Source organism: Babylonia areolata, chromosome 17 (genome assembly GCF_041734735.1).
Source record: "Babylonia areolata isolate BAREFJ2019XMU chromosome 17, ASM4173473v1, whole genome shotgun sequence".
Classification (NCBI taxonomy): domain Eukaryota; kingdom Metazoa; phylum Mollusca; class Gastropoda; order Neogastropoda; family Buccinidae; genus Babylonia; species Babylonia areolata.
Genome location: NC_134892.1, coordinates 12,863,075 through 12,888,074, shown reverse-complemented (window position 1 = coordinate 12,888,074; position 25,000 = coordinate 12,863,075). Strand labels below are relative to the sequence as shown.

At 45.0% G+C, this 25,000-nt stretch overlaps 1 protein-coding gene across 1 annotated transcript in view; it reads left to right on the top strand.

Moving 5' to 3' along the window:
- Window positions 1-25,000, top strand: part of LOC143291412 (uncharacterized) — a 42,955-nt gene that overhangs the window by 11,899 nt on the left and 6,056 nt on the right. Inside the window, exons 2-3 of the mRNA XM_076601251.1 lie at window positions 21,415-21,477; window positions 23,798-24,999. Coding sequence (XP_076457366.1) covers window positions 23,811-24,999 — 1,189 coding nt within the window. The 5' untranslated portion in view covers window positions 21,415-21,477; window positions 23,798-23,810. The remainder of the gene's footprint in view (window positions 1-21,414; window positions 21,478-23,797; window position 25,000) is intronic.

Below are 25,000 nucleotides of genomic sequence, written 5' to 3'. Positions count from 1 at the left end.
CGTTTGCTTTTTGTCACAGCCAGATCTCTCCATGTGAAATTCAGGCTGTTTCAAGTCCACGCAGAGAGTGTATCGCCACAGTGCAGCTCCACTAAAATGGTTTCCTTTTATCCTGTTTTGAAGTGTATTGTGCTGTTGTACTTTTTTTTTTTTTTTTTTGGAGTTTCTTCAGAATTTCGCCTGAAGCCTTTTTGTCGCCGTGTTTTTTGGTTGTTTTTTTTTTTTTTCGGTTTTTGTTTTTTTTTTTTTAAAGATATCGTTAATGTTTGGGATCTTTTGTGGCTGTTATTTTGTTGTTGTTTTTCCACGTCCACTGAGTGCATGGCTGTACTCTCGGGGCCTCCGGTTTACCGTCTCATCCTACCTAACGTGCACACAGACACACAGACCACACACTACTCAAGGTCTGGTGGAGAGGAAGAGTCAAAGTCCCGGTCTGTGTACATGAGACTCGAACCCGGGCACGACGGGCGCAATGGCCGAGTGGTTAAAGCGTTGGACTTTTAATCCGAGGGTCCGGGGTTTGAACCTCGGTAACGGCGCCTGGTGGGTGAAGGGTGGAGATTTTTCCGATCTCCGAGCTCTCTCTATCTCTCTCTCACACACACACACACACACACACACACACACACACACACACACACATTTAAGTCTATACCTGCTTGTGCTTGAACCACCTTCGTGTGTGGACGCAAGCAGACGATCAAATACGCACGTTCAGAAAGATCCTGTAATCCATGTCAGCGTTCGGTGGGTTATTATGGAAACAAGAACATACCCAGCATGCACACCCGCGAAAACGGAATATGGCTGCCTACATGGCGGGGTAAAAACGGTCATAGACGTAAAAGCCCACTCGTGTACATGCACACGAGTGAACGTGGGAGTTGCAGTCCACGAACGAAGAAGAAGAACTCAGGGACACTCGCTACCTAGTCGGTCGCGTTTTTATTTTTATTTTATTTATTTATTTTTTTACCACGAGACCACCACTGTATGCTTGTCGCTTCTTTTGATGAAATTAAACTAATTTTATTTCAAGAGGGAAGTGAAGTAAGCATGGATTATTCCTTTCCACAACCCAGTCTTTATACTTTTATAGTGAAACGAATGGAGTTCTGTGATCAGTGAGAGGAAGGAGCGGTTTCTAAATATTTAACAGCAAATAAGGAAACTAACCGTCGGTCCTTTCAAGGGCATACAACTCTTTAATCCGCTCGGCGCTTTCATCAGCTTATGGGTTCGTGAGAGACACAGGGGAACAGGTATGGGAACTGCTCTACTAATGTCTGTGTGCATGTGCTCGTGCTTTTGTTCCCCGTATGTACTTACGTGCAGACCCTGTGTCCAGCGCTAAGCGGGATTAACTTGGAAGTTGTGTGCCCTTGGGGAGTGAGAGTTACCGTCCGTGCTTTGCTGAGAACGTCGGAGCTTTCTTTTTTTGAAGTTGCGAACGGTGGACTTGTGAAGTTACCTGCGGGTAGGTATAGTCAATGCTATGGTGATTTTGAATGTGGCTGTTCTGTTAATACGTGTGCTTTTGTGTGTGTGTGTGTGTGTGTGTGTGTGTGTGTGTAGAGGATGGTGTGTGTGTGTGTGTGTGTGTGTGTGTGTGTTGACGTGTTCTGTTGACGAGAGTGCCCTGCTTACGTGAGTGTCCTGTTGAGAAACATGATTATATGTCATATGATATGTTGTGTTGACGTGTGTGCGTGTGTGTGTGTGTGTGTGTGTGTGTGTGTGTGTGTGTGTGTGTGTGTCTTCCGCTGATGTGAGTGTCCTGTTGAGAAACATGATCATATGTCATATGATATGTTGTGTTGACGTGTGTGCGTGTGTGTGTGTGTGTGTGTGTGTGTGTGTGTCTTCCGCTGATGTGGGTGTCCTGTTGAGAAACATTATTATATACATCATAGTGATATGTTGTGTTGACGTGTGTGCATTCTGTTGACATAAGTGTTCTGTTGACGTGTTTATTTTGTTGACATTCATATATATATATATATATATATATATATATATATACGTGAGTATATATATATATATATATATATATATATATATATATATATATATATATATATATATATACGTGAGTGTCCACACAGTGGATACCCCTATTTAAGTCTATACGTTAACAGTTAACGTACTGGGTGTCGATCTTAAAGGTATTCCCAAGGTAAAGCGTCTGGAGAGAGAGAGAGAGAGAGAGAGAGAAGGGTGGGGGCGGGGAATGTGTTCTGTTGACATGATATATTTTATTTATAAATAAGTGGTCTGTTAAAGGAAATGATTTATTGACGTATACATGCAGTGTCAGTGGCCCGCTATGTGTCGTTCATTCATTGTGTATTCATGTATGCATTTCACAGGTGTTGGTGAAATTGTCTGCGTGTGACTATTCCCAATGTGTGATTGGGCACGCGCTGTATTCCGTAGAGCGTGATCTGTATTGTTGAAATTTGCTGCTTTACTTGTTCTGGATAATGTGTGGCGCGTTCTCTCCTTTCTCTTCGGCTTTGTCTGTCTTGTCATCGTGTCTGTCTGTTTATATCTGTGTCTGTGTCTCTATCTGTCTATCTGTCTGTCATCTCTCTCTTGGTCTCCCACCTCTCTCTCTCTCTCTTCTCTCTCTCCCTCCCCCTCTTTCTCTGTGTCCCCCCTCTCTCTCTCTCCTCTCTCTGTCTCCCCCCCCCCTTTCTCTCTCTGTCTCCTCCTCTCTCTCTTTTTCCCTCCCTCTCTCTCTCCTCTCTCTCCCCCTCTCCTCCCCCCTCTCTCTCCCTCCCTCTTTCTCTGTCTCCCCCTCTCTCTCCCTCCCCCTCTCTCTCCCTCCCTCCCTCTTTCATTCCCTGTGCTTGATTTTCGTCCCCTCACTTTGTTTCTGTCTTTGTCTTTATGACTGTCTGTCTAGTCAGGTCTGTCTCTTTTTCTCTTTCTATCTTCTGAGTGTCTTGTCTGTGTCTGTTCGTCTGTCTCTGTTTCTGTCTTTCTTTGTCTGTCTGTCGGTCTTTCTCTCTCCCTCTTTCTCTGTCTCTCTTTCCCTCTCCCTTTCTGTCTTCTTCTCTCTCTCTTATCTTCTCTCTCCCTCTCTTCTCTGTCTCTCCCTCTCTCTTTCTCTATCTCCCCCTCTCTCTCTTCCCCCTCTCTCTCTTTCCCTCCCTTTCCCAGTCTTTCTCTCTCCCCCCCTCTCTCTCTCTTCTTCTCCCTCTCTCCCTCCCTCCGTCACTCTCTCGCTCCCCCCCCCCCCTTCTCTCTCTCGCTGTGTATTTGCGTGCGCGCGCGCGCGCGCGTTCCGTTCCCAGTGAATGTAAATTAAGTCAAACACGTTTTCTCGGCCTTCTTGCTAAGTAAGGTGTGTGACCTGAGATGTCAAGTACCCCGTCCATGTGATTTTGAACTCGGTCGCGACAGTGCAGTGCGTTACAGGCTGGTACGGCACTCGTCGTGTTCTTCCATTCTTCTCCGCTTTCTCTCTCCCTTTCTCTCTCTCTCTCTCCCTCCCTCCCTCCCTCTGCTATCCATGAAATAAATACCTCCCCACTCTCACCCTCCCCCTGACCTCCTCCCTCCCCCCCCACTCGTTTGTTCACTCTGTGTTCTCATTTCCTACACTGAGGTGGGTCACTTTGTGTTTCCTCTGGAGCTCGCCTCCTTCAACTGCTAGTACCACTGCTGCTACTGCTGCTGTTGCTTCTGTTACCATTACTACTACCATCACCACTACTACTACTGCTGCTGTTGCTTCTATTACCATTACTACTACTACCACCACTGCTGCTACTGCTGCTGTTGCTTCTATTACCATTACTACTACCACCTCTACTACTACCGCTGCTGCTACTGCTGCTGTTGCTTCTGTTACCATTACTACTACCACCACTGCTGCTACTGCTGCTGTTGCTCCTGTTACCATTACTACTACCACCACTACTACTACCACTGCTACTGCTGCTGTTGATTCTATTACCATTACTACTACCACCACTACTACTACCACTGCTACTGCTGCTGTTGCTTCTATTACCATTACTACTACCACCACTGCTGTCACTGCTGCTGTTGCTTCTATTACCATTACTACTAGTACCACCACTGCTACTACTGCTGCTGTTGCTTCTATTACCATTACTACTACCACCACTACTACTACTGCTGCTGCTGTTGCTTCTGTTACCATTACTACTACCACCACTACTACCACTGCTACTACTGCTGCTGTTGCTTCTATTACCATTACTACTACTACCACCACTGCTACTACTGCTGCTGTTGCTTCTATTACCATTACTACTACTACCACCACTGCTACTACTGCTGCTGTTGCTTCTATTACCATTACTACTACTACCACCACTGCTACTACTGCTGCTGTTGCTTCTATTACCATTACTACTAGTACCACCACTGCTACTACTGCTGCTGTTGCTTCTATTACCATTACTGCTACCACCACTACTGCTACTGCTGCTACTGCTGCTGTTGCTTCTATTACCATTACTACTAGTACCCCCACTGCTACTACTGCTGCTGTTGCTTCTATTACCATTACTACTACTACCACTGCTGCTACTGCTGCTGTTGCTTCTATTACCATTACTACTACCACCTCTACTACTACCGCTGCTGCTACTGCTGCTGTTGCTTCTATTACCATTACTACTACCACCTCTACTACTACTACTGCTGCTGCTGTTGTTGTTACTGCTGCTGCTACTGCTACTACTACTGCTGCTGTTGCTTCTATTACCATTACTACTACCACCACTACTACTACTGCTGCTGCTGTTGCTTCTGTTACCATTACTACTACCACCACTGCTACTACTGCTGCTGTTGCTTCTGTTACCATTACTACTACCACCACTGCTACTACTGCTGCTGTTGCTTCTATTACCATTACTACTACCACCACTGCTGTTACTGCTGCTGTTGCTTCTGTTACCATTACTACTACCACCACTGCTGCTACTGCTGCTGTTGCTTCTGTTACCATTACTACTACTACCACCACTGCTGCTACTGCTGCTACTGCTGCTGTTGCTTCTATTACCATTACTACTAGTACCACCACTGCTACTACTGCTGCTGTTGCTTCTATTACCATTACTACTACCACCACTGCTGTCACTGCTGCTGTTGCTTCTATTACCATTACTACTAGTACCACCACTGCTACTACTGCTGCTGTTGCTTCTATTACCATTACTACTAGTACCACCACTGCTACTACTGCTGCTGTTGCTTCTATTACCATTACTACTGCCACCACTACTACTACTGCTGCTACTGCTGCTGTTGCTTCTGTTACCATTACCACTAGTACCACCACTGCTACTACTGCTGCTGTTGCTTCTATTACCATTACTACTAGTACCACCACTGCTACTACTGCTGCTGTTGCTTCTATTACCATTACTACTACCACCACTGCTGCTACTGCTGCTGTTGCTTCTATTACCATTACTACTACCACCACTGCTGCTACTGCTGCTGTTGCTTCTATTACCATTACTACTACCACCTCTACTACTACCGCTGCTGCTACTGCTGCTGTTGCTTCTATTACCATTACTACTACCACCTCTACTACTACTACTACTGTTGCTGTTGCTTCTGTTACCATTACTACTACTACTGGTGCTGCTGCTGTTGTTGCTACAAATATTACTGCAACTACTACCAGTACTACCGTTATTTTTTGTACTCTTTCCTCTGACTTCTTCTTTCAATTGATTTTTCACTTCTTTTTCTTCTTGTTCTTGTTCTTCTTGTTCTTGTTCTTCTTCTTCTTCTTCGTCTTCTTGTGTTTCTTCTTCTTCTTCTTCTTCTTCTTCTTCTAGTGTTTCTTCTTCTTCTTCTTCTTCTTCTTCTTCTTCTTCTTCGTCTTCTTCGTCTTCTTCTTGTGTTTCTTTTTCGTCTTCTTCTTCTTCGTCTTCTTGTGTTTCTTCTTCTTGTGTTTCTAATCCTTCTTCTTCTTCTTGTGTTTCTTCTTCTTCTTCTTCTTCTTCTTCTTCATCTTCTAGTGTTTCTTCTTCTTCTTCTTCTTCTTCTTCTTCTTCTTCTTCTTCTTCTTCTTCTTCTTCTTCTTCTTTCGTGGGCTGTGTCTCCCTTCTTTCTATCTCTCCCCGTCCTCCTGTTCTTTGTATGATCTCGCTGTGTTCTCATTTCCTACATTGAGGAGTGAGGTGATAATGTAAGTGGGTCACGTTGTACTTTCCTCCAGATAACCCCGATCCTCCTCCTACTGCTACTAGTACTGCTGCTACTGCTGCTGCTACTATTACTACTACTACTACTACTGCTGCTGCTACTGTTACTACTACTACTACTACTGATGCTGCTCCTGCTATTACCATTACTGCTAGTACTTCTACTACTACTGCTGCTGCTGCTATTATCATTACTGCTACTACTGCTGCTGCTGCTATTATCATTACTTCTACTACTACTACTGCTGCTGCTGCTACTACTACTACTACTACTACTACTGCTGCTGCTGCTGCTGCTGCTATTACCATTACTGCTACTACTGCTGCTGATATTATAATTATTTCTACTACTACTGCTGCTGCTGCTATTACCATTACTGCTATTACTACTACTGCTGCTGCTGCTGCTGCTATTATCATTACTGCTGCTGCTGCTGCTATTACCATTACTGCTATTACTTCTACTACTACTGCTGCTGCTATTACTACTACTACTACTGCTGCTGCTCCTGCTATTACCATTACTGCTACTACTGCTGCTGATATTATAATTATTTCTACTACTACTGCTGCTGCTGCTATTACCATTACTGCTGTTACTACTACTACTACTGCTGCTGCTGCTGCTATTAGCATTACTGCTACTACTGCTGCTGCTATTATAATTACTTCTACTACTACTGCTGCTGCTGCTATTACCATTACTACTACTACTACTACTACTACTACTACTACTTCTACTGCTGCTGCTGCTGCTATTATAATTACTTCTACTACTACTGCTGCTGCTGCTATTACCATTACTGCTGTTGCTACTACTGCTGCTGCTATTATCATTACTGCTATTACTACTGCTGCTGCTGCTGCTATTATCATTACTTCTACTACTACTGCTGCTGCTGCTATTACCATTACTGCTATTACTACTGCTGCTGCTGTTGCTACAATTTTTACTAGTATTACTACCACCACTACAGTTTTTGTTGTTGTTGGGGGTTTTTTTTGTACTCCTTCTTCAACTTCTTCTTTCAGTTGTTTTTCACTTCCTCTTTTTCTGAACTGGTTCTTCTTCTTCTTTTTCTTCTTCTTCTTCTTCTTCTTCTTCTTCTTCTTCTTTTTTTTTTTTTTCTTCTTCTTCTTCAAAAGTTCTCTTCTAACTCTTCTTATGTTTCTTCTTCTTCTTCTTCTTTCGTGGGCTGCAAGTCCCACTTGACCTTCACACAAATCAACGAGTGGAATTTTACATGTTTTGCCGTGTTTACCCTGCCGTTTAGGTAGTCACAGTGCGTTTCCGAGAAGTGTGCGTGTCAGATATTTTTCCACAGCCCACTAGTTTCGACATGGATATCACAGGATTGTTAACGTGGCTACAGTGAGGTGGGAAAGTAATTTAATGATTAACACCGTCATTTTATCAGCGTTTGGGGCTTTCATTTCGCCATATTTTTTTTAAAGCCATACATTTTTTTCTTTTATATTTTATCAAATAGAGCTCTCTTACCAGATGTCAAATGAGACAGGTGAGTTTTGTATAAACTATATTTAAAGTCTACGTCAGTAAAAACTGAGGCGTTGATATTCTCTCTGTTTGTGTGTCTATCTGTCTGTCTGTCTGTCCGTCTGTCTGTCTCTCTCTCTCTCTCTCTCTCTCTCTCTCTCTCTCCCCTGTGTGTGTGTGTGTGTGTGTGTGTGTGTGTGCGGTTAAAAAAACAACAACAACAACAACAACAAAACCACACACAGAGAAAAGACCGAAATCAGAATTGCACAGTGTAGTTAGTATTATACGGCCTAAATAATTCAGAAAAAGAAATCATGTTTTTTGGGGTTTTTTTGGGGGGTTTTTTGTTTTTGGTTTTTTTACATGACAGATGTAGAAACTTTGTGCGTGTATAATTACGTAAATAGCCCCACCTTGCAATGCCTGAATAGCAGAGAGGCAGAGACAGGGAGAGGCGTCGGCACTAACATGCACACTCAGCAAAAGGCACTCTGTTCAGAAAGTGCATACCAGTACACAACAGAATGAACATGACCTCTTCCACCCATACCCCCACTCCGCACCCCACGTTCACAATAATAATGATAATAATGATGATATTATTATTAATAATATAAAAAGAAATAGTGAAATAAGATAGAATAATCCAAAGTAGGAAATGATGTAGTGGAAAAGGAAAATCATCACCATAACCGCCAGAATTGACCACCACCACAACGGCTGCAAAACAACAACAACAACGAAACAAAAAAAAAACAAAAAAAAGAGATTTATTTTCAACAAAACCTTTTGCCAACAAAGCAAGGCCATCGACACGGAGCGATCTCAGAACTGTGAAAACGGCACGTCCCAGCTTTCAACACCAAGCGATCAAAGGAAATAAAAACGACATTGTGCTTCCAAACCGGACCTTGAATGACAATAGAGTCTGTCCGCTGGCACAGAAAACTAGGCCAATTCCGAAGGTCTATGGGGGTGGAAATCTAGTGCCGAGAAAACGTCGGACAGTTCGCTCGTTTTGTTTGTTAAGTACTACAGGTGTGCTCCAAGGTTGTGTTCTCAGCCCCGCTCCTTTTGTCTCTCTGTCAGCAGGTCAGTAGAATTGCTCACAGCGTGGTGAAGGGGATTTTCTCGACAGGTTGACGAAGTGTCTACTCCCCCTGGTTGGAGCCAGTTGCATTGCTCGGACGGAAGAGCCTAGTATGGTCGTAACCCGCTACTCACTGTGTGTAGTTATGGAACTGACCACTGGCGTAGTTCGGTCAAAGTAGGCATTTAGTCACGTGTAACTGTCAAAAAGTTAGAACCAAGCAATGTAACTGGCACCTGGGCCTTTGTCCTTGGGCAAAGGACTGGACGATTGGTTTTGGAATATCGGGATCCGTGGAATTTTGACAAGATTTTTTTAAGACAATACTGTGTACATACAAAGAAGTCAAACAAAACGAAAAAAAGAAAAAAAGGTAGTGCATTTTGATTGGAGAGAGATACACAAGTACACAAACTTGGGATGAATCTTCACGTGTACATATCAAGGATTTGAAAAGTTCTGCGCATACATTCGAGTCAGAGAAAATTGTACGCTTTTCGAGGATAGAAAACACCACACACACACACACACACACACACACACACACACACACTCTCTCTCTCTCTCTCTCTCTCTCTCTCTCTCTATATATATATATATATATATATATATATGTGTGTGTGTGTGTGTGTGTGTGTATCTTTATATATATTTTGTATATATATATACATATAATCATATTCGTCACAATGATGAAAGTTTGATGCAAATTCCGAGCATGAAGTTTTACGTTTCTATTTTAAGGAGAGGAATCTTTGCATGTTCATTCAAAGGATGGGAAACCTTCTGTAAGTATTCCTAGAAGAGGAAACTTTGCTGTGTTTTCATGGTATAGAAAAATTTACTGTTTTTCGTGGATTACAAGGACGAAACTTTGTGTACATACATGCATTCCGAGGATATGATTATTTACGTACGTATTCCAAGGTTAGGAAACTTTGCGTGTTAATTCCAAGGACAGCAAACTTAACGTTTTCATTGCAAGGATAGAAACCTGACGTGCTCATTTCTAAGGAAAGCAAACTTTACGTTTGAATTACAAGGATAGGAAACAATGCATAGATTTTTAAAAGGCATGAAACTGAATGTATTAATTTCAAGTATAGGAAATTTCGCGTTTGGATTCCAAGGATAGGTAACTTTGCGTGTGCATTTAAAAGGACAGGAATGTTTGTAGATAACGGGTAGGAAGCTTTACGCATTGACTTCAAGGGACTGGAAAGTTCACGCGTTGATTTCAAAGTACAGGACAGATTACATAAATTTAAATACTCTAGACAGGAGCAAGGTGGCAGAATGGTTACTTAAGACGTTCAGCTGCCAATACAGAGCCCGTGAGGGTGTGGGTTCGAATCCCGCTCTCGCCCTTTCTCCCGAGTTTGACTGGAAAATCAAACATAGCGTCTGGTCTTTCGGGTGAGACGATGCACCGAGGTCCCACGTGCAGCACGAGCTTGGCATGCGCACTGAGAACGAACCCCATGGCAACGAGAGTGCTGCCCTCTGGCAAAATTAAGTATAAAACAAGAGAGGCAAGGCCTTCAAGATTCACTTGTGATACACTTTTTTTTTTAAATCCAAGCTTTTTATGTATTGAGTATAATTTCAAAATGTAATGTTTAAGATAAGAAAGGTCAGTTTAAAGCAAATTAACTCCCCTAGCATTAATTACAGAGTAATTTCCCATTTTTACTCTCTGCACCAAAACGTTTGCAAAATAAATAAAACTTCCATGCTTAGCAAAAGAAGTTCCTGTTTGAACAGAAAATGATAATAATGACTGCTCTTGTTGTTGGGTCAGAATATCAGATCAAAGTGCCATGTTTAGAGAATACAAAAAATATAAATATAACAGTAAATGCAGTTTGCATATAATTAGGCTTTTTTATTTTTTTTGTGCCCATCCCAGAGGTGCAATATTGTTTTAAACAAGATGACTGGAAAGAGCTGGATTTTTCCTATTTTTATGCCAAATTTGGTGTCAACTGACAAAGTATTTGCAGAGAAAATGTCAATGTTAAAGTTTACCACGGACACACACACACACACACACACACACACACACAGAGAGAGAGAGAGAGAGAGAGAGACAACCGAACACCGGGTTAAAACATACTCTGTTTACACAAGTGAGTCAAAAAAGGATCCACTCTGACAGGAACACAAATACATAAGCATGCACTCAAGGCCGTGACTAAGCGTGTTGGGTGGTGCTGCTGGTCAGGCATCTGCCTAGCAAGATGTGGGTGTAGCGCGTATGGATTTGTCCGAACGCAGTGACGCCTCCTTGAGAAACTGAAACTCTAAACTGAAACATACTTAGTCCGGGGACAAGAGAAGGTACGTGTCTGTTCCCTGTCAACCCGTGGGTACATGTATGTATTCAAAGCCTGAGAGAGGAGATCGTTCCCAGCACGTAAATCGGCATAATCTATTACAGTACCTCGTCCCGGGCAAGAAAGGGGTATAGAAGCTTCAACACGTAGTAAAGATCTCAGCCCCTTGATGGCGTGTACCCGTAACAGGGCACAGGATCTTTATGGGGTATGTGTAGGGAGGGTGTGTGGGGTGGTTAGTGGATGGACACTGGACACCCGTATTAGCCACCCGTATGTGTGGGAAGGGTGTGTGGGGTGGTTAGTGGATGGACACTGGACACCCGTATTAGCCACCCGTATCTGTGGCCACGGTTTGGCCTGAGCTGACGTTTATGACAGTTGCCCTTCTCTTCAGAGATACTGTAAGCGGGGGGTATTGGTCGGATTGGCATTGGGTGTATGTGTTTATTTGCCTTTTAGGTGTGTAGTTTTCGATTTTGTTCATTTCTTTTTTCACTTGGTTTGATTATTTTATCTTTTTTTTTTAAATATTTTTTTTTTGTTTACTGCTTTCCTCTCTCTCTCTCTCTCTCTCTCTCTCTCTCTCTCTCTCTTACACACACACACACACACACACACACAGACACATGTATACACACAAACACGCATACACACGCACGTACACACACACACACACACACAAGCGCGCGCGCACGCACACACACACGCACACACACACACACACACACACGCACACACTAAAATAGAGAAATAAAAGCTACTGACAAGAGAACTATAAGCGTTTAGTTGCTACCCTGTAGCGTCAAAAGTTGAACTCTCTGTCAGTTAAAGAGAGTAGTGTGTACAATACCTGTGTGAAACAACACAGGGACTTGTCCAGTGCGACACCTGCGGGGACAGATAGATAGATAGATAGATAGAGAGGGAGAGAGGGAGGGAAGAAGATAAAGGGGGAGTGGAGGCGGAAGGAAGGGATCGACGAGGGTGGAAAGTGGGGGGCGTGTAGGGTTGACAAGGACCAGTCCCCGCCTCTTCAGGAAGCGAGTGAAGAGTGGTGAAGTGCTGTCCTCAGGCGCCAACGCGCGGACACACACACACACACACACACGCACGCACGCACGCACGCACGCACGCACACACACACACACACGCACGTACGCACGCACGCACGCACACAAACACACACAAACACACACACACACACACAGATGGTAGAGGGAGGGGTGGGGAGAGCGTGACGGGGCGGGGCGTGCGGACACTGTGAGATGGAGAGATAGAGGGAAAGATTCACATAGTCTCCTTTCGCTTCCCCCCCCCCCTTCCCCCCACACCCCACCTCACCCCCTCTGTCTGTCGATGTATCTATTTGCCTGTCTTTCAGTATCTCTCTGTCTCTGTTTCTGTCTCTCTGTCTGTGTCTGTGTCTGTCTGTCTGTCTCTGTCTCTCTCTTTCGCTCGCTCGTTTTTTTGTGTTTTTTTTTCTCTCTCCATATTATACATAGTACATATGTATACATCTTTCTCTGTCTCTGCCTGTCTGTATGTGTGATCTGCCTGTTTGTATGTCTGTTTCGCTCTCTCTCTCTCTCTGTCTGTCTCTGTCTGTCTGTCTGTCTCTCTCTCTCTCTGTCTCTGTCTCTCTCTGTGTCCTTTTCTACTTTTCTCTCATCTACCCCCACTCTTGTTAAGACAGGCAGGCAAGCAGACAAGTACACACACGCACACGCACACGCACACCACACCATACCACACCACACCATAGTTATGCCACCGTCATAGCATCCGTGACAGCAGATTTGTATTGAACGTGTTTTGAGGTCGGGTTTAAGCTGAGGTTTTGTTTCAGCATGGCGATTTCGGTAGGGATGTGTATTCCAGGTAACAGGACCAAGGTATGTAAGGGCACGCCGGCTTTCTTTGCTGTTTCTTTCTGAGATGTGGGACACAGATCAATGGATTGCTTTTTCTTGAATCGGGGGAAGAAGAATAAGCTCCCCCCCCCCCTCCCCTTTTTTCACATCCGGACGACGTCAGCAGAGAGACAGAGAGAGAGACAGAGAGACAGATACAGAGATATAGAGACAGAGACAGACAGAGAGAGAGAGAGAGAGATTCAAAAACTTGATTACTCAAGGAAACAGATTTTGGGATTGCCTTGTCTTCCATTTTGTCCTTGTGACAACAATAACAAAAATAACGATAAGACACTACAATGATAATGTTGGTAAATACTGCTACTACTACTACTACTACTACTACTACTACTACTGCTGCTGCTGCTACTACTATTGATAGTAATCATCATCATCATCACTGTAAAAAGTAATAAATGAGAGAGAGAGAGAGAGAGAGAATACGAACGAACTCGTGAGTCACCTCATGCTCGCAGTGACTGGAATTAGAACACAAGGCTGAACAAGACCAGACAAGTACTGAGGGGTCGTGCCCCCCTCAGCCCCTGTTCATCAAAGATGATGATATTAGACTGAAAATAAATGATATTATTATCATTATTATTTGGATTATTATCATTTTTATCATAATGATGACTTGTATTATTAATTAAGCTTTGACAGAGTTTTGTCACTTGGTTTAAACATTTTTGATATCAAGAAACAAGGTGAAATACAGCGTTCAATTAAGAAAACTTGAGCAACAACAAGCCTGAGCTTATATCGTGCTCGTTCGTGTGTATTCAGTTTCAGTTCGTGTGTAATAAGCGATAAACAAACGCAATGGCGAAAGTACACACATTATTTGATACTGAAAAGAAAAAGTGCAAGACAAATTGTCTGTATCTATTTTTGTCTGTCTATCTCTAGCTCTCTGTATATATCTGTCTGTCTTTCTGTCTGTCTGCCTATCGATCGATCGATCTATTGATCCATTAGATTTGTTTGTCTGTCTGTCTGCCTATCTATGGATAAAACACCGTGGCTGTATAATATCCACGCCTGACACCTGCAGAGAGTGCCCGTAGAGGGCAGGGTGGTGGTGTGTGCAATGTAGGGCCGGAGATGGGGTGAGGGTTGTGGGTGTGTGTGTGGTGGGGGGGTAATCTGGGTCAGTGTTTACCCGGCTCGGGGAGATCCCTTCCTTCCGGACACTTCACCTCCAATAAATCTCTGGGGTGCCGGCGATATATGTATGGCCTGCCACTGTCGTCAAAAGGGTGATTCCTGTTTGTTTTGTTTGGTCTAGGCTCCAAACCGTCATCCAGCACCAAAAGAAGTGCTTTCTCTGTGTCTCTGTCTGTCTCTCTCTGTCTCCATCTGCCTGCCTGTCTCTCTCTCTGTCTGTCTGTCTGTCTGTCTGTCTGTCTCTCTTTAGCTTTCTCTCCCTGTCTCTGTCTTTCTATCTCACTCTTTATCGCTCTCTCTGTCTCTCTCTGTCTCCGTCTCTCTCTCTCTCTCTGTAATTGTTGGATCTTGAAATCTTGACTGTCACTGTGTGGGTGTTCTCTGTGTTTTGTGTGTGTGTGTGTGTGTGTGCGCGCGCGCGCGCGCGCGCGTGCATGTTTGTTTGCGGGGAGAGAGAGAGTGTGTGTGTGGAAGGCGGTGGGGTGGTTGAGGGGAAGGAAGGGCGGAAGGTACGGAGACGTGGCGAGTTGAACTGTGCGCAAACGAACAAACTAAACAAAAGTTCTTCAAATCTCTACAAATTTCCGCCACAACACACCCTGTTCTGTTGTTCCACCCCCACCACAGTTGGGATATAGGGTATTCCGCTTTCCTATCCCCATGTGTTTTTAGTACACCTTTCTGTTTTGTTACTGTCACAGTTGCAATGACAGCACTTGACAACAACAAGAAGCTTGTTTGAACATGGTACTCACACACGTGTTTGAACATGGTACACACACACGTGTTTGAACATGGTACACACACACGTGTTTGAACATGGTACACACACACGTGTTTGAACATGGTACACACACACGTGTTTGAACATGGTACACACACACGTGTTTGAACATGGTACTCACACACGTGTTGGTACACACACACGTGTTTGAACATGGTACTCACACACGTGTTCGTACACACACACGTGTTTGAACATGGTACACACACACGTGTTTGAACATGGTACTCACACACGTGTTGGTACACACACACGTGTTTGAACATGGTACTCACACACGTGTTGGTACACACACACGTGTTTGAACATGGTACACACACACGTGTTTGAACATGGTACTCACACACGTGTTGGTACACACACACGTGTTTGAACATGGTACACACACACGTGTTGGTACACACACACGTGTTTGAACATGGTACTCACACACGTGTTGGTACACACACACGTGTTTGAACATGGTACACACACACGTGTTTGAACATGGTACACACACACGTATTGAACATGGTACACACACACGTATTGAACATGGTACTCACACACGTGTTGGTACACACACACGTGTTTGAACATGGTACACACACACGTGTTTGAACATGGTACACACACACGTGTTTGAACATGGTACACACACACGCTCTCAACAAGAAAGAAAAACGATGACCAAAAAAAAAAAAAAAAAAAAAAAAGGGGGGGGCGGGGGTGGGGTGGGGGGGGGGGGGAACAGTGTTGTTTATTATGAATTAGTTTCTCTTCAGGTTCATTGCAGTCAAAATGTGTGTTCACCAAGAACTAATGAGAAAAAAAAAGAAGAAAAAAAAAACCCCACAAAAAAGAACGGGTGAAAAGATCTTTCCACAGAATTCTTAATTTCTTAAGGGATTTTTACACGGACATGTGAATGAGATCGATCACAGGCATATATATATATATAGTTCCAGACATGTGATATATTTGCTCGGATGGTTGAAAGCTAATTTTCTGGACCTGTGTGTGAATTGTGTTCTTTTGTCGCGTGTGGGAGTGCCATAGGAGGGTGCCAGTCTCTGTGGCGGTGTTCTGGAGAGGTGTTCAATCTGTTCTCCCTTCACTGACAAGTCCCCTGTTGATTCATGCAGCTCTTGCCTTTTCCTCGGTTTGGATCGAACGCTCAGTGATCTTATCGGTTTTTGGTTTTTTGGGTTGTTGTTTTGTTTTTGTTTTGTTTTTTGTTTGTTTGTTTGTTTTGTCATTCGGTCTGCCCAGTACAATCGAGGTGTGAGTGGGAAAAGTCTTGAGTGGGAAGAATGTGTGTGTGTGTGTGTGTGTGTGTGTGTGTGTAGGCGTGTGTGTGTGTGATTGTATGTGTGTGTGTGTAGGCGTGTGGGTGTGTGATTGTATGTGTGTGCGTGTGGGTGTGTGTGCGCGCGCGCGCGTGTGCGATGTATCAGTGTTGTGTTTGTGAGCGTGTCCCGCGGTGTGTGCGTTCGCGTGCGCGAGTGCGTGTGTACGCGCGCACATGTATATATCTCTCTCTAGATGTGTGTGTGTGTGTGTATATATATTTATATATATGTCTGTGTACGTGTTTGCGCGCGCATGTGTGTGTGTGTATGTGTGTATTTACGTGCGCATGTATGTATGTATGTGTGTGTGTGTGTGTGTGAACCTATACAGCAGAGAGACGTGTACGCATGCTGCCTCGCTGTGTGTGTGTGCCCCAAATTACGAGGCTCGAAGAATGGAACGCAGAACCCACGACGCAGACAGATAGCGCTGTTTGTGAATGGGAAGGGAGCATGACAAGTACCGCTGGAGATTTCACGCAGACCCCAAAACGAACTTGGAAAAAAAAAAAAAAAAGAAGAAAAAAAACCTGATAAAAAAGAGACGCATAAATTATATAAACACACACGCCAGTCACTCGATCTTTAATACCGGGTAGGTAAATGTGCGGTGGTGTAGTATGTCTCAAGTTTTAACAGGGTACAAACAGGGCTTCAGACTTTTCAGGGGGAACTCGGCGGGGAGATATTTGGAGGGGGGGGGGGGGGGGGTGGGCCGGGGGGGGAGAGAGAACAGAGGCTGGACTAATACCTAGAACAATAGGGCGTTAAGCCAGGGAACTCCGTTCCCTACCTTTGAAGATATATATATAGTGCTCACAAATTTGAGGCTTTTTTTTTTTTTTTTTTTTTTTTTTTACCCCGGTGGGGACCAACTACAAGGTGGGGGTGGGGGGGGGGAGAGACAGTCACTTTATAGCGGCGGGCTGAATCAAAGAAGTTAATGTGAATGGCGAAGACCTGTGAAGAACCTGGTTGGACGTGTGGATGTTAAGGTTTTATCGGTGTAGCGGCGTGGAAATGACCCTCCCCCCCCCCCCCACTCCCCACCCCCGGCCCTTCTCCCTGTACTTTTTCAGTTTCAGTTTCACAAAGAGGCGTCACTACGTTGGGACTTTTTCTTCAGCGTTCCCAGTTGCGTTCGGACGAATATCCATATTGTGTATGCTACACCACATCTGCTGGGCAGATGCCTGACCAGCAGCATAAACATAAACGCCCACCCCGGACCTTAAGGGTGAAGTTTGTGCAAGCAGTGGACGGGAGTGCTTATATTCAAATTCAAGTTCAAATTCAAAAACACTTTATTAATTCACATGGAAATTAACGTGTGCAATCATAGACGCATTGTAGACATCAACATGAAAATGAACATATGTACCATACAATACACTAAAACAAATCAGATATAAACTCTCAGTAGCTGACTAAAACAACCCCACACCCGCACACACCCACACATGCGCACACATTGAGGCAATAAAGTATTGCACAACAATGTATACCGATAGAAAAGTTCCAGCAAATAAAATATGAATATTTAACTCTCACCCTCACCTCCCACACAAACTTGAAAAGACAAGGTAGTGTACAACAATGTTAAAAAAAAATCTCCAACAAATAGATCGTATATAAATGTAAAATGCACACACACACACACGCACACGCACACACACAAATATATATAAAGGCAAACAAGCATGACAGCAGTTTCAGTATTAGTTTCTCAAGGAGGAGGGAGGAGGCATCACTGCGTTCGGACAAATCCATATACTCAACATCACATCTGCTAGACAGATACCTGACCAGTGCACGCGCTTAGACCTTGAGTGAATGCTTATGTGTTTGTATACCGATCAGAGTGAATTTGTTGAGTGATAGCCTAGAGCTAACGCGTCCGCTTTGGAAGCGAGAAAATTTGAGCGCGCTGGTTCGAATCACGGCTCAGCCGCCGATATTTTCTCCCCCTCCTCTAGACCTTGAGTGGTGGTCTGGACGCTAGTCATTCGACTGAGACATTAAACCGAGGTCCTGTGCGCAACGTGAACTTAGCGCACGTAAAAGAACCCACGGCAACAAAAGGGTTGTTCCTGGCAAAATTCTGTAGAAAAATCCACTTCGATTGTGTGGCACTGTAGTATAGCGACGCGCTCTCCCTAGGAAGAGCAGCCCGAATTTCACACAGAAAAATCTGTTGTGATAAAAAGAAATACAAATACAAATACATTTCTTTTGCAGAATTTTGCCAGACAGAGGACAATTCTTATGTTGCCGTGGGTTCTTTATCAGTGCGCCAAGTGCGTGCTGCACAACACAGGACTTCGATCGGTCCATCGTTTCATTACAATGACTCCAGGCAGAGAGACGTTCAGTTTTGATTTTTCCAGTCAAACTTGGGAGAAAAGGCGTGAACGGGTATCGAGTCCTGGCCCTCACGGACACTGTGTTGGTTAATCAACGTCTTAGCCTTTTTTTTTTTTTTTTTTTTTGTGCGCCATAATATTTCTGTGTAGTTGCATTTTTTTTTTTTTGTGATGAGAGAGACAGAGAGAGGGGATGAGAGAGAGTGTATGTGTGCGCGTGGTGTGTGTGTGTGTGTGTGTGTGTGTGTGTGTGTGTGTGTGTGTGTGTGCGTGTGTGGGTGGGTGGGTGGGAAGATGTGCAATGCGGTTTGGCTGACTGAAATGTAGAGGCACGTACATTTCAGTAATCTATATATATATATATTTGTATATAGCTATTTCCATTTGGTGCCATTTAATTTATCTTTTTATTTTCTGTTCATTTTATTTGTTTGTTGTTTTCTTCTTATGTTGGACATGTGCTGCTGCCAAAAAGAAAATCTCTGTACCAAAGTACAGACAATAAAGTTTGTGTATTGTGTGTGTGTGTGTGTTGTGTGTGTGTGTGTGTGTGTGTGTGTGTGTGTGTGTGTGTGAGGAAAGAAACAACAAAAACAAAGAAAACACACAAAATAATACTAAAAAAAACACATAATTTTTTTTCTCTCTCAATGCCTGACTAAGCGCGTTGGGTTATGCTGCTGGTCAGGCACCTGCTTGGCAGATGTGGTGTAGCGTATATGGATTTGTCCGAACGCAGTGACGCCTCCTTGAGCAACTGAAACTGAAACTTTGCCATTATGCCACCTTTTTCCGTTCTGACTCTGTGCAGTAGAGTCGGTCCAGAATCACTCCCCTTTCGAGTTATTTCATGGTGTTAGTTTTGTGTGTTTTGGTTTAACTCTTTCCATACGAACGGCGAAAGAGACGACGTTAACAGCGTTTCACCCTAATTACCATCATCAAAATATTGCAAGCGGAAGGCTCTTATACTGAAGATGTGAATGTTGACAAAGAATACCACAATTCTGACGACGGAAGCTAAAGGTTGGGTCATTCAGACACCCACTGGACATCCGAGGGGTCTGTGTAGAGGAGAAGAGAGGACTGGCCGTACTGAGTGAGTTGAACAGTATTTTTTATCTGGAAACATGTCACAATACAACACAGATATCGATGAACAGGACAACAAGAAAATCTTATATAAAGTCCTGTCCTAGTTTATGTGTTTTCTTTGTTTGTTTGTTTTTGTTTTGTTTTGTTTTTTTCTTTTCTTAGACACCATCCGTTGCCGTGTGCTCAAACCCCTTTTGTCGCTGGAATGCTGAACACAGACAACTTACTTGTCTCCGAAGAGTAATTAATTCATGGCGTAAAACGCATAAACAATAGTCATGAAAATCACAGTCTTCAATTACGTATATTATTAAAGGCATATCAGTATCAGTAGCTCAAGGAGGCGTCACTGCGTTCGGTCAAATCCATATACGCTACACCACATCTGCCAAGCAGATGCCTGACCAGCAGCATAACCCAACGCGCTTAGTCAGGCTTTGAGCACAAAAAAAAGAAAAAGAAATATATATATATATATATATATAACAAAATAAAATAAAAGGTATAAAATGTCCCAATTGTCGACGTAAAGTAAACCACACTTGATGACAATAATCACATTCGTACAAAAAAAAAGTAATGCAATTGTGTAATGATATAACAGATATATTTGTTTTCAGAAATACGGTGTGTGTGTGTGTGTGTGTGTGTGTGTGTGTGTGTGTGTGTGTGTGTGTGTGTGTGTGTGTGAAATCACGACATCTCGACGAGATAGGGTTTGGTGGTGTTGTTCTGTCCCAAATTAACTCAGCCTTTTCTTCTTTTTCTTTTTGCTTCTTTTTATTTATTTTTTTTTTTTAATACCAATTACATTAATATGTGCTTTCTGATTTATCCGATTAAATCTTCTATTTAAGGACGTTGAGTCAGTTCAGGGCAACGACAACTGTCTTCCCAGGCGAGCTCCCCACAGGAGGGGGTTTGGGGAGGGGGGGGCGGTCATTGTGAGGCATGACACCGGCTCAAAGCGGTTAATGTGAGTGACGGAGAGATGTAAAGAAGCTGGGCGTATGGGGAACAACGTAACCCCCTGTCATCGACGCTGCCGGGAGCGGATTAGGGAGAGGGGAGGTAGGGAATGGGGGTGGGGGCATTGATGGAGGGGAGGATGGGGATCTGCGTTGATGAGGGGGTGGGGGTGGGGGGGTCAGTCAGCAGGTGGTTAATGTTAGGCGCGGTGCGGGCGATTTGTTGAGTTGATTAATAAGTTTTTCAGCGTTCTGCTGTGCTGGGAGGGGTGTGTGACTCTTTGTGTTTGTCTCTGTTCCTACCCTCTGTCTGTCTGTCTTTGTCTCTGTCTCCCACCTACCCCCTCTCTCTTTCTGTGTGGGTATGTGTGTGTGCGTGTGTGTGTGAAAAGGACACAGTACAGAAGGCAAGCACACACACACACACACACACACACACACACACACACACACACACTAACACACTAACACACGCGCACACACACTAACACACGCGCACACACACACTAACACACACACACACACTAACACTAACACACACGCACACACACACACACACACACACACAAACACACACACACACACACACACACACACACACACACACACACACACACACAACTGACCAAAGCCCTCCATCTGTCTCTGTTTCAGATCATGAGGGACCAGGAAGACGTCAAACTGGGACTGACTTAAACCTGACACGTTTGACAGCATGTAAGTAGTCTGTGTGTGTGTGTGTGTGCGTGCGTGCGTGTGTGTGTGTGCGTGCGTGTGTGTGTTTGTGGGTGTTTTGTGTGTGTATGTGTGTGCGTATTTGTGTGCGCGCGCGAGTGCGTGCCCGTGTGTGTGTGGGTGTGTCTGTGTATGTTAAATTGCCTGTTTTTCCCTTTCCTTGGTTAAAAAAAAAGAAGAAGAAGAAAAAGACACCGTAATTGCGGAGGAGAAATTATGAGGGAAAAAACTGGATGGGTGGGGCAGAACTTTGGGAGAGATACATAATGCTTCCCGAGAAGGTCATGCTTTTTGTTTTCAGCTTGGAACTTGGAAGGTGGCAGTACTGTAACGTATCTTGGCAACTCACCGTTTTTTTTGTTTGCTGACAAAGCCTGACTAAGCGGGTTGGGTTACGCTGTTGGTCAGGCATCTGCTTGGCAGATGTGGTGTAGCGTGTATGAATTTGTCCGAACGCAGTGACGCTACTGAAACTGAAACTGTTTGCTGTGGATGAAGTCAGCAGATAAGACGTGTACAACTTATTGTGCACTTTAGAAAAAAATAATACTGTTTGATAGTTCCTGAGAGAAGGACTTTGTGAGTGAGATTATGCAGAAAAGTAAAGGGACGTAATTTGAAATTTGTTGCCGTATTGACTGCATATTATTGTATCATGTTGTATCATACGATATAAATGGTTTCTCCATTGCAGTGGGAAATCAATTACAGCTTAGTCTTTTGTGAAGGACTATGACTCTCAAACTAGGAGGCAAAAATGCGCTGGCTATTAATGCTGCAGCCTCCGGGGCTAGTTGGCCTTTTGGGAACCATCCCAACTCAGACTGCCCTAAAACCCTCTTGGCCGAGAGAGTGGGGAATGTAACTTGGGCAAGACACTCTCCATTATAATCAAATTCTAGCCCAGATAGTCGGGACAGCAGTTAACCTCCTCTGCTGTTCTGATGGTCATAGTCGAGCACGACTGACTATCATACATGTGTCGTACCGTAAGTTATTTTAATGGTTATTATTTGTCGTTCCTTTTCGACCAGCCAACCACACTGGGCCATATGAAGGGAGATCTTAAAATGGTTGTTGCGAGACATTGTGTTGTATTGCGTAATATTGTATGTAAAGCATGTAACATGCACAGAATAGTGGAAGGCTGGGTTGAGTCACACTGTAGTAAACTGCATTGCGGAACTCTTTTGTGTTGTCCTGTGTTGTGATTCACAGACTTGTGTTGCACTGTGTTGTGATTGTGCTGCACCAAAATGTGTTGTGCTGTGTTGAGATTTTGCTGCACCAGAATGTGTTGCACTGTGTTGTGATTGTGCTTAACCAAACTGTGTTGCGCTGTGTTGTGATTGTGCTGCACCAAAATGTGTTGCACTGTGTTGTGATTGTTCTACACCAAATTGTGTTGTGCTGTGTTGTGATTGTGCTTAACCAAATTGTGTTGTGCTGTGTTGTGATTGTGCTTAACCAAATTGTGTTGCGCTGTGTTGTGATTGTGCTTAACCAAAATGTGTTGCGCTGTGTTGTGATTGCGCTGCACCAAAATGTGTTGCACTGTGTTGTGATTGCGCTGCACCAAAATGTGTTGCGCTGTGTTGTGATTGCGCTGCACCAAATTGTGTTGCGCTGTGTTGAGATTTCGCTGATTGTGTTGCGCTGTGATGTGATTGCTCTGCACCAAATTGTGTTGCGCTGTGTTGTGATTGTGCTTAACCAAATTGTGTTGCGCTGTGTTAAGATTGTGTTGCACCAAACTGTTGCACTGTGTTGAGATTTCGCTGATTGTGTTGTGCTGTGATGTGATTGCGCTGCACCAAAATGTGTTGCATTGTGTTGTGATTGTTCTACACCAAATTGTGTTGTGCTGTGTTGTGATTGTGCTTAACCAAATTGTGTTGCGCTGTGTTGTGATTGTGCTTAACCAAATTGTGTTGCACTGTGTTGAGATTTTGCTGATTGTGTTGCACTGTGTTGTGATTGTGTTGCACCAAATTGTGTTGCACTGTGGTGAGATTGTGTTGCACCAAATTGTGTTGCACTGTGTTGAGATTTCGCTGATTGTGTTGCGCTGTGTTGTGATTGTGCTGCACCAAATTGTGTTGCGCTGTGTTGAGATTTCGTGATTGTGTTGTGCTTTGTTGAGATTACACTGCACCAAATCCTGTTGCGCTGTGTTGAGATTTCGCTGAATTGTGTTGTACATCGTTGCACATGATTTGATCAGAATCTCACCTCTTGTGCACTGTGTAGTTTTTTTCCCCGCCACAACCTCACGTGTCCCGCGCTGTGTTGTCTCTCACAGGTGAGAGAGAAAGATGACTACATGGCAGCGGTCCAGCGCCCTTGACCTCGCCCTCTGGCTGGCAACGGTCACCATGGTGACTGCCCTCTGCCTGGCAACCACGGCGGCCAGGGCCTGCCCGGAGCCGTGCCAGTGCACGCAGACCTACTACGTATACTGCCAGAGGCTGGGGCTGACGTCAGACCGGGTGCTGGAGCTGGTGACGTCGGTGCCCCGCGAGGCTCTACTGCTGGACCTCAGCTCCAACGCCCTAGACCGGCTGGGCTCGGGGCTGCTGGACTCCCTGCCCAACCTGGAGTACCTCTACGTGGACGACAACCTCCTGAGCAGCCTGGGGGCGGGGCTGTTCCGCTACCAGCGCAGTCTCCGCGAGCTGAGTCTGACAGGGAACAGGCTGAGGGGGGTGAGGGGGGACGTCTTCGCCAACGTGACCAGTCTGAGGAAGCTCCGCCTGGACGGGAACGCGATCGAGAAGATCGACGCGCGAGCCTTCTCTTCCTTAACGCAGTTACGCGAGCTGCACGTGCCGAGGAACAACCTGACCCGCCTGGCCCTGTCCCAGCTGTCCGGGCTCGCGGGGCTGCGCGTGCTGGACCTGTCTGATAACTGGATCAACACGGTGGAGGTCGGGGCGTTCCGAGACCTGGCGGGGCTGCAGTCGCTGCGGCTGTCGCGCAACCGGCTGTCCTCGCTGGCGGAGGACGCGTTCCGAGGGCTGTCCTCCCTGAGGGAGCTGCACCTGGACGGGAACCTCCTCCCGTCGCTGGACTGCTTCCACGTGCCGCACCTGGCGCACAGCCTCCACACCCTGGTGCTGTCCGGCAACGCCCTGGTGTCCGTGCCTCACGACGTCTTCCCCAAGCTCGCGGGGCTCAAGGTCCTGGCCCTGGACCGGAACCTGGTGTCTTCCGTGGGCCCCATGGCGTTCCGGGACCTGCAGCTGGACAGCCTGAGCCTGGCACACAACCTGCTGGAGGGAGTCGACAGGCAGATGCTTGAGGGTTGTAGGAGGGTCTCCAGGCTGGACCTCAGCCACAACCGGATCCGCACGGTCCGCACGGGCGCCTTCGACAGCGTGCGAGAGTCTGTGTACGTGCTGAACTTGGCCGGGAACGGGCTGAGCTCCCTGGACCACGGCACGCTGCGGGGCATGCGCCACCTGCTGGCCCTGAACCTCTCCTCCAACGGCCTGAGCTCCATCCT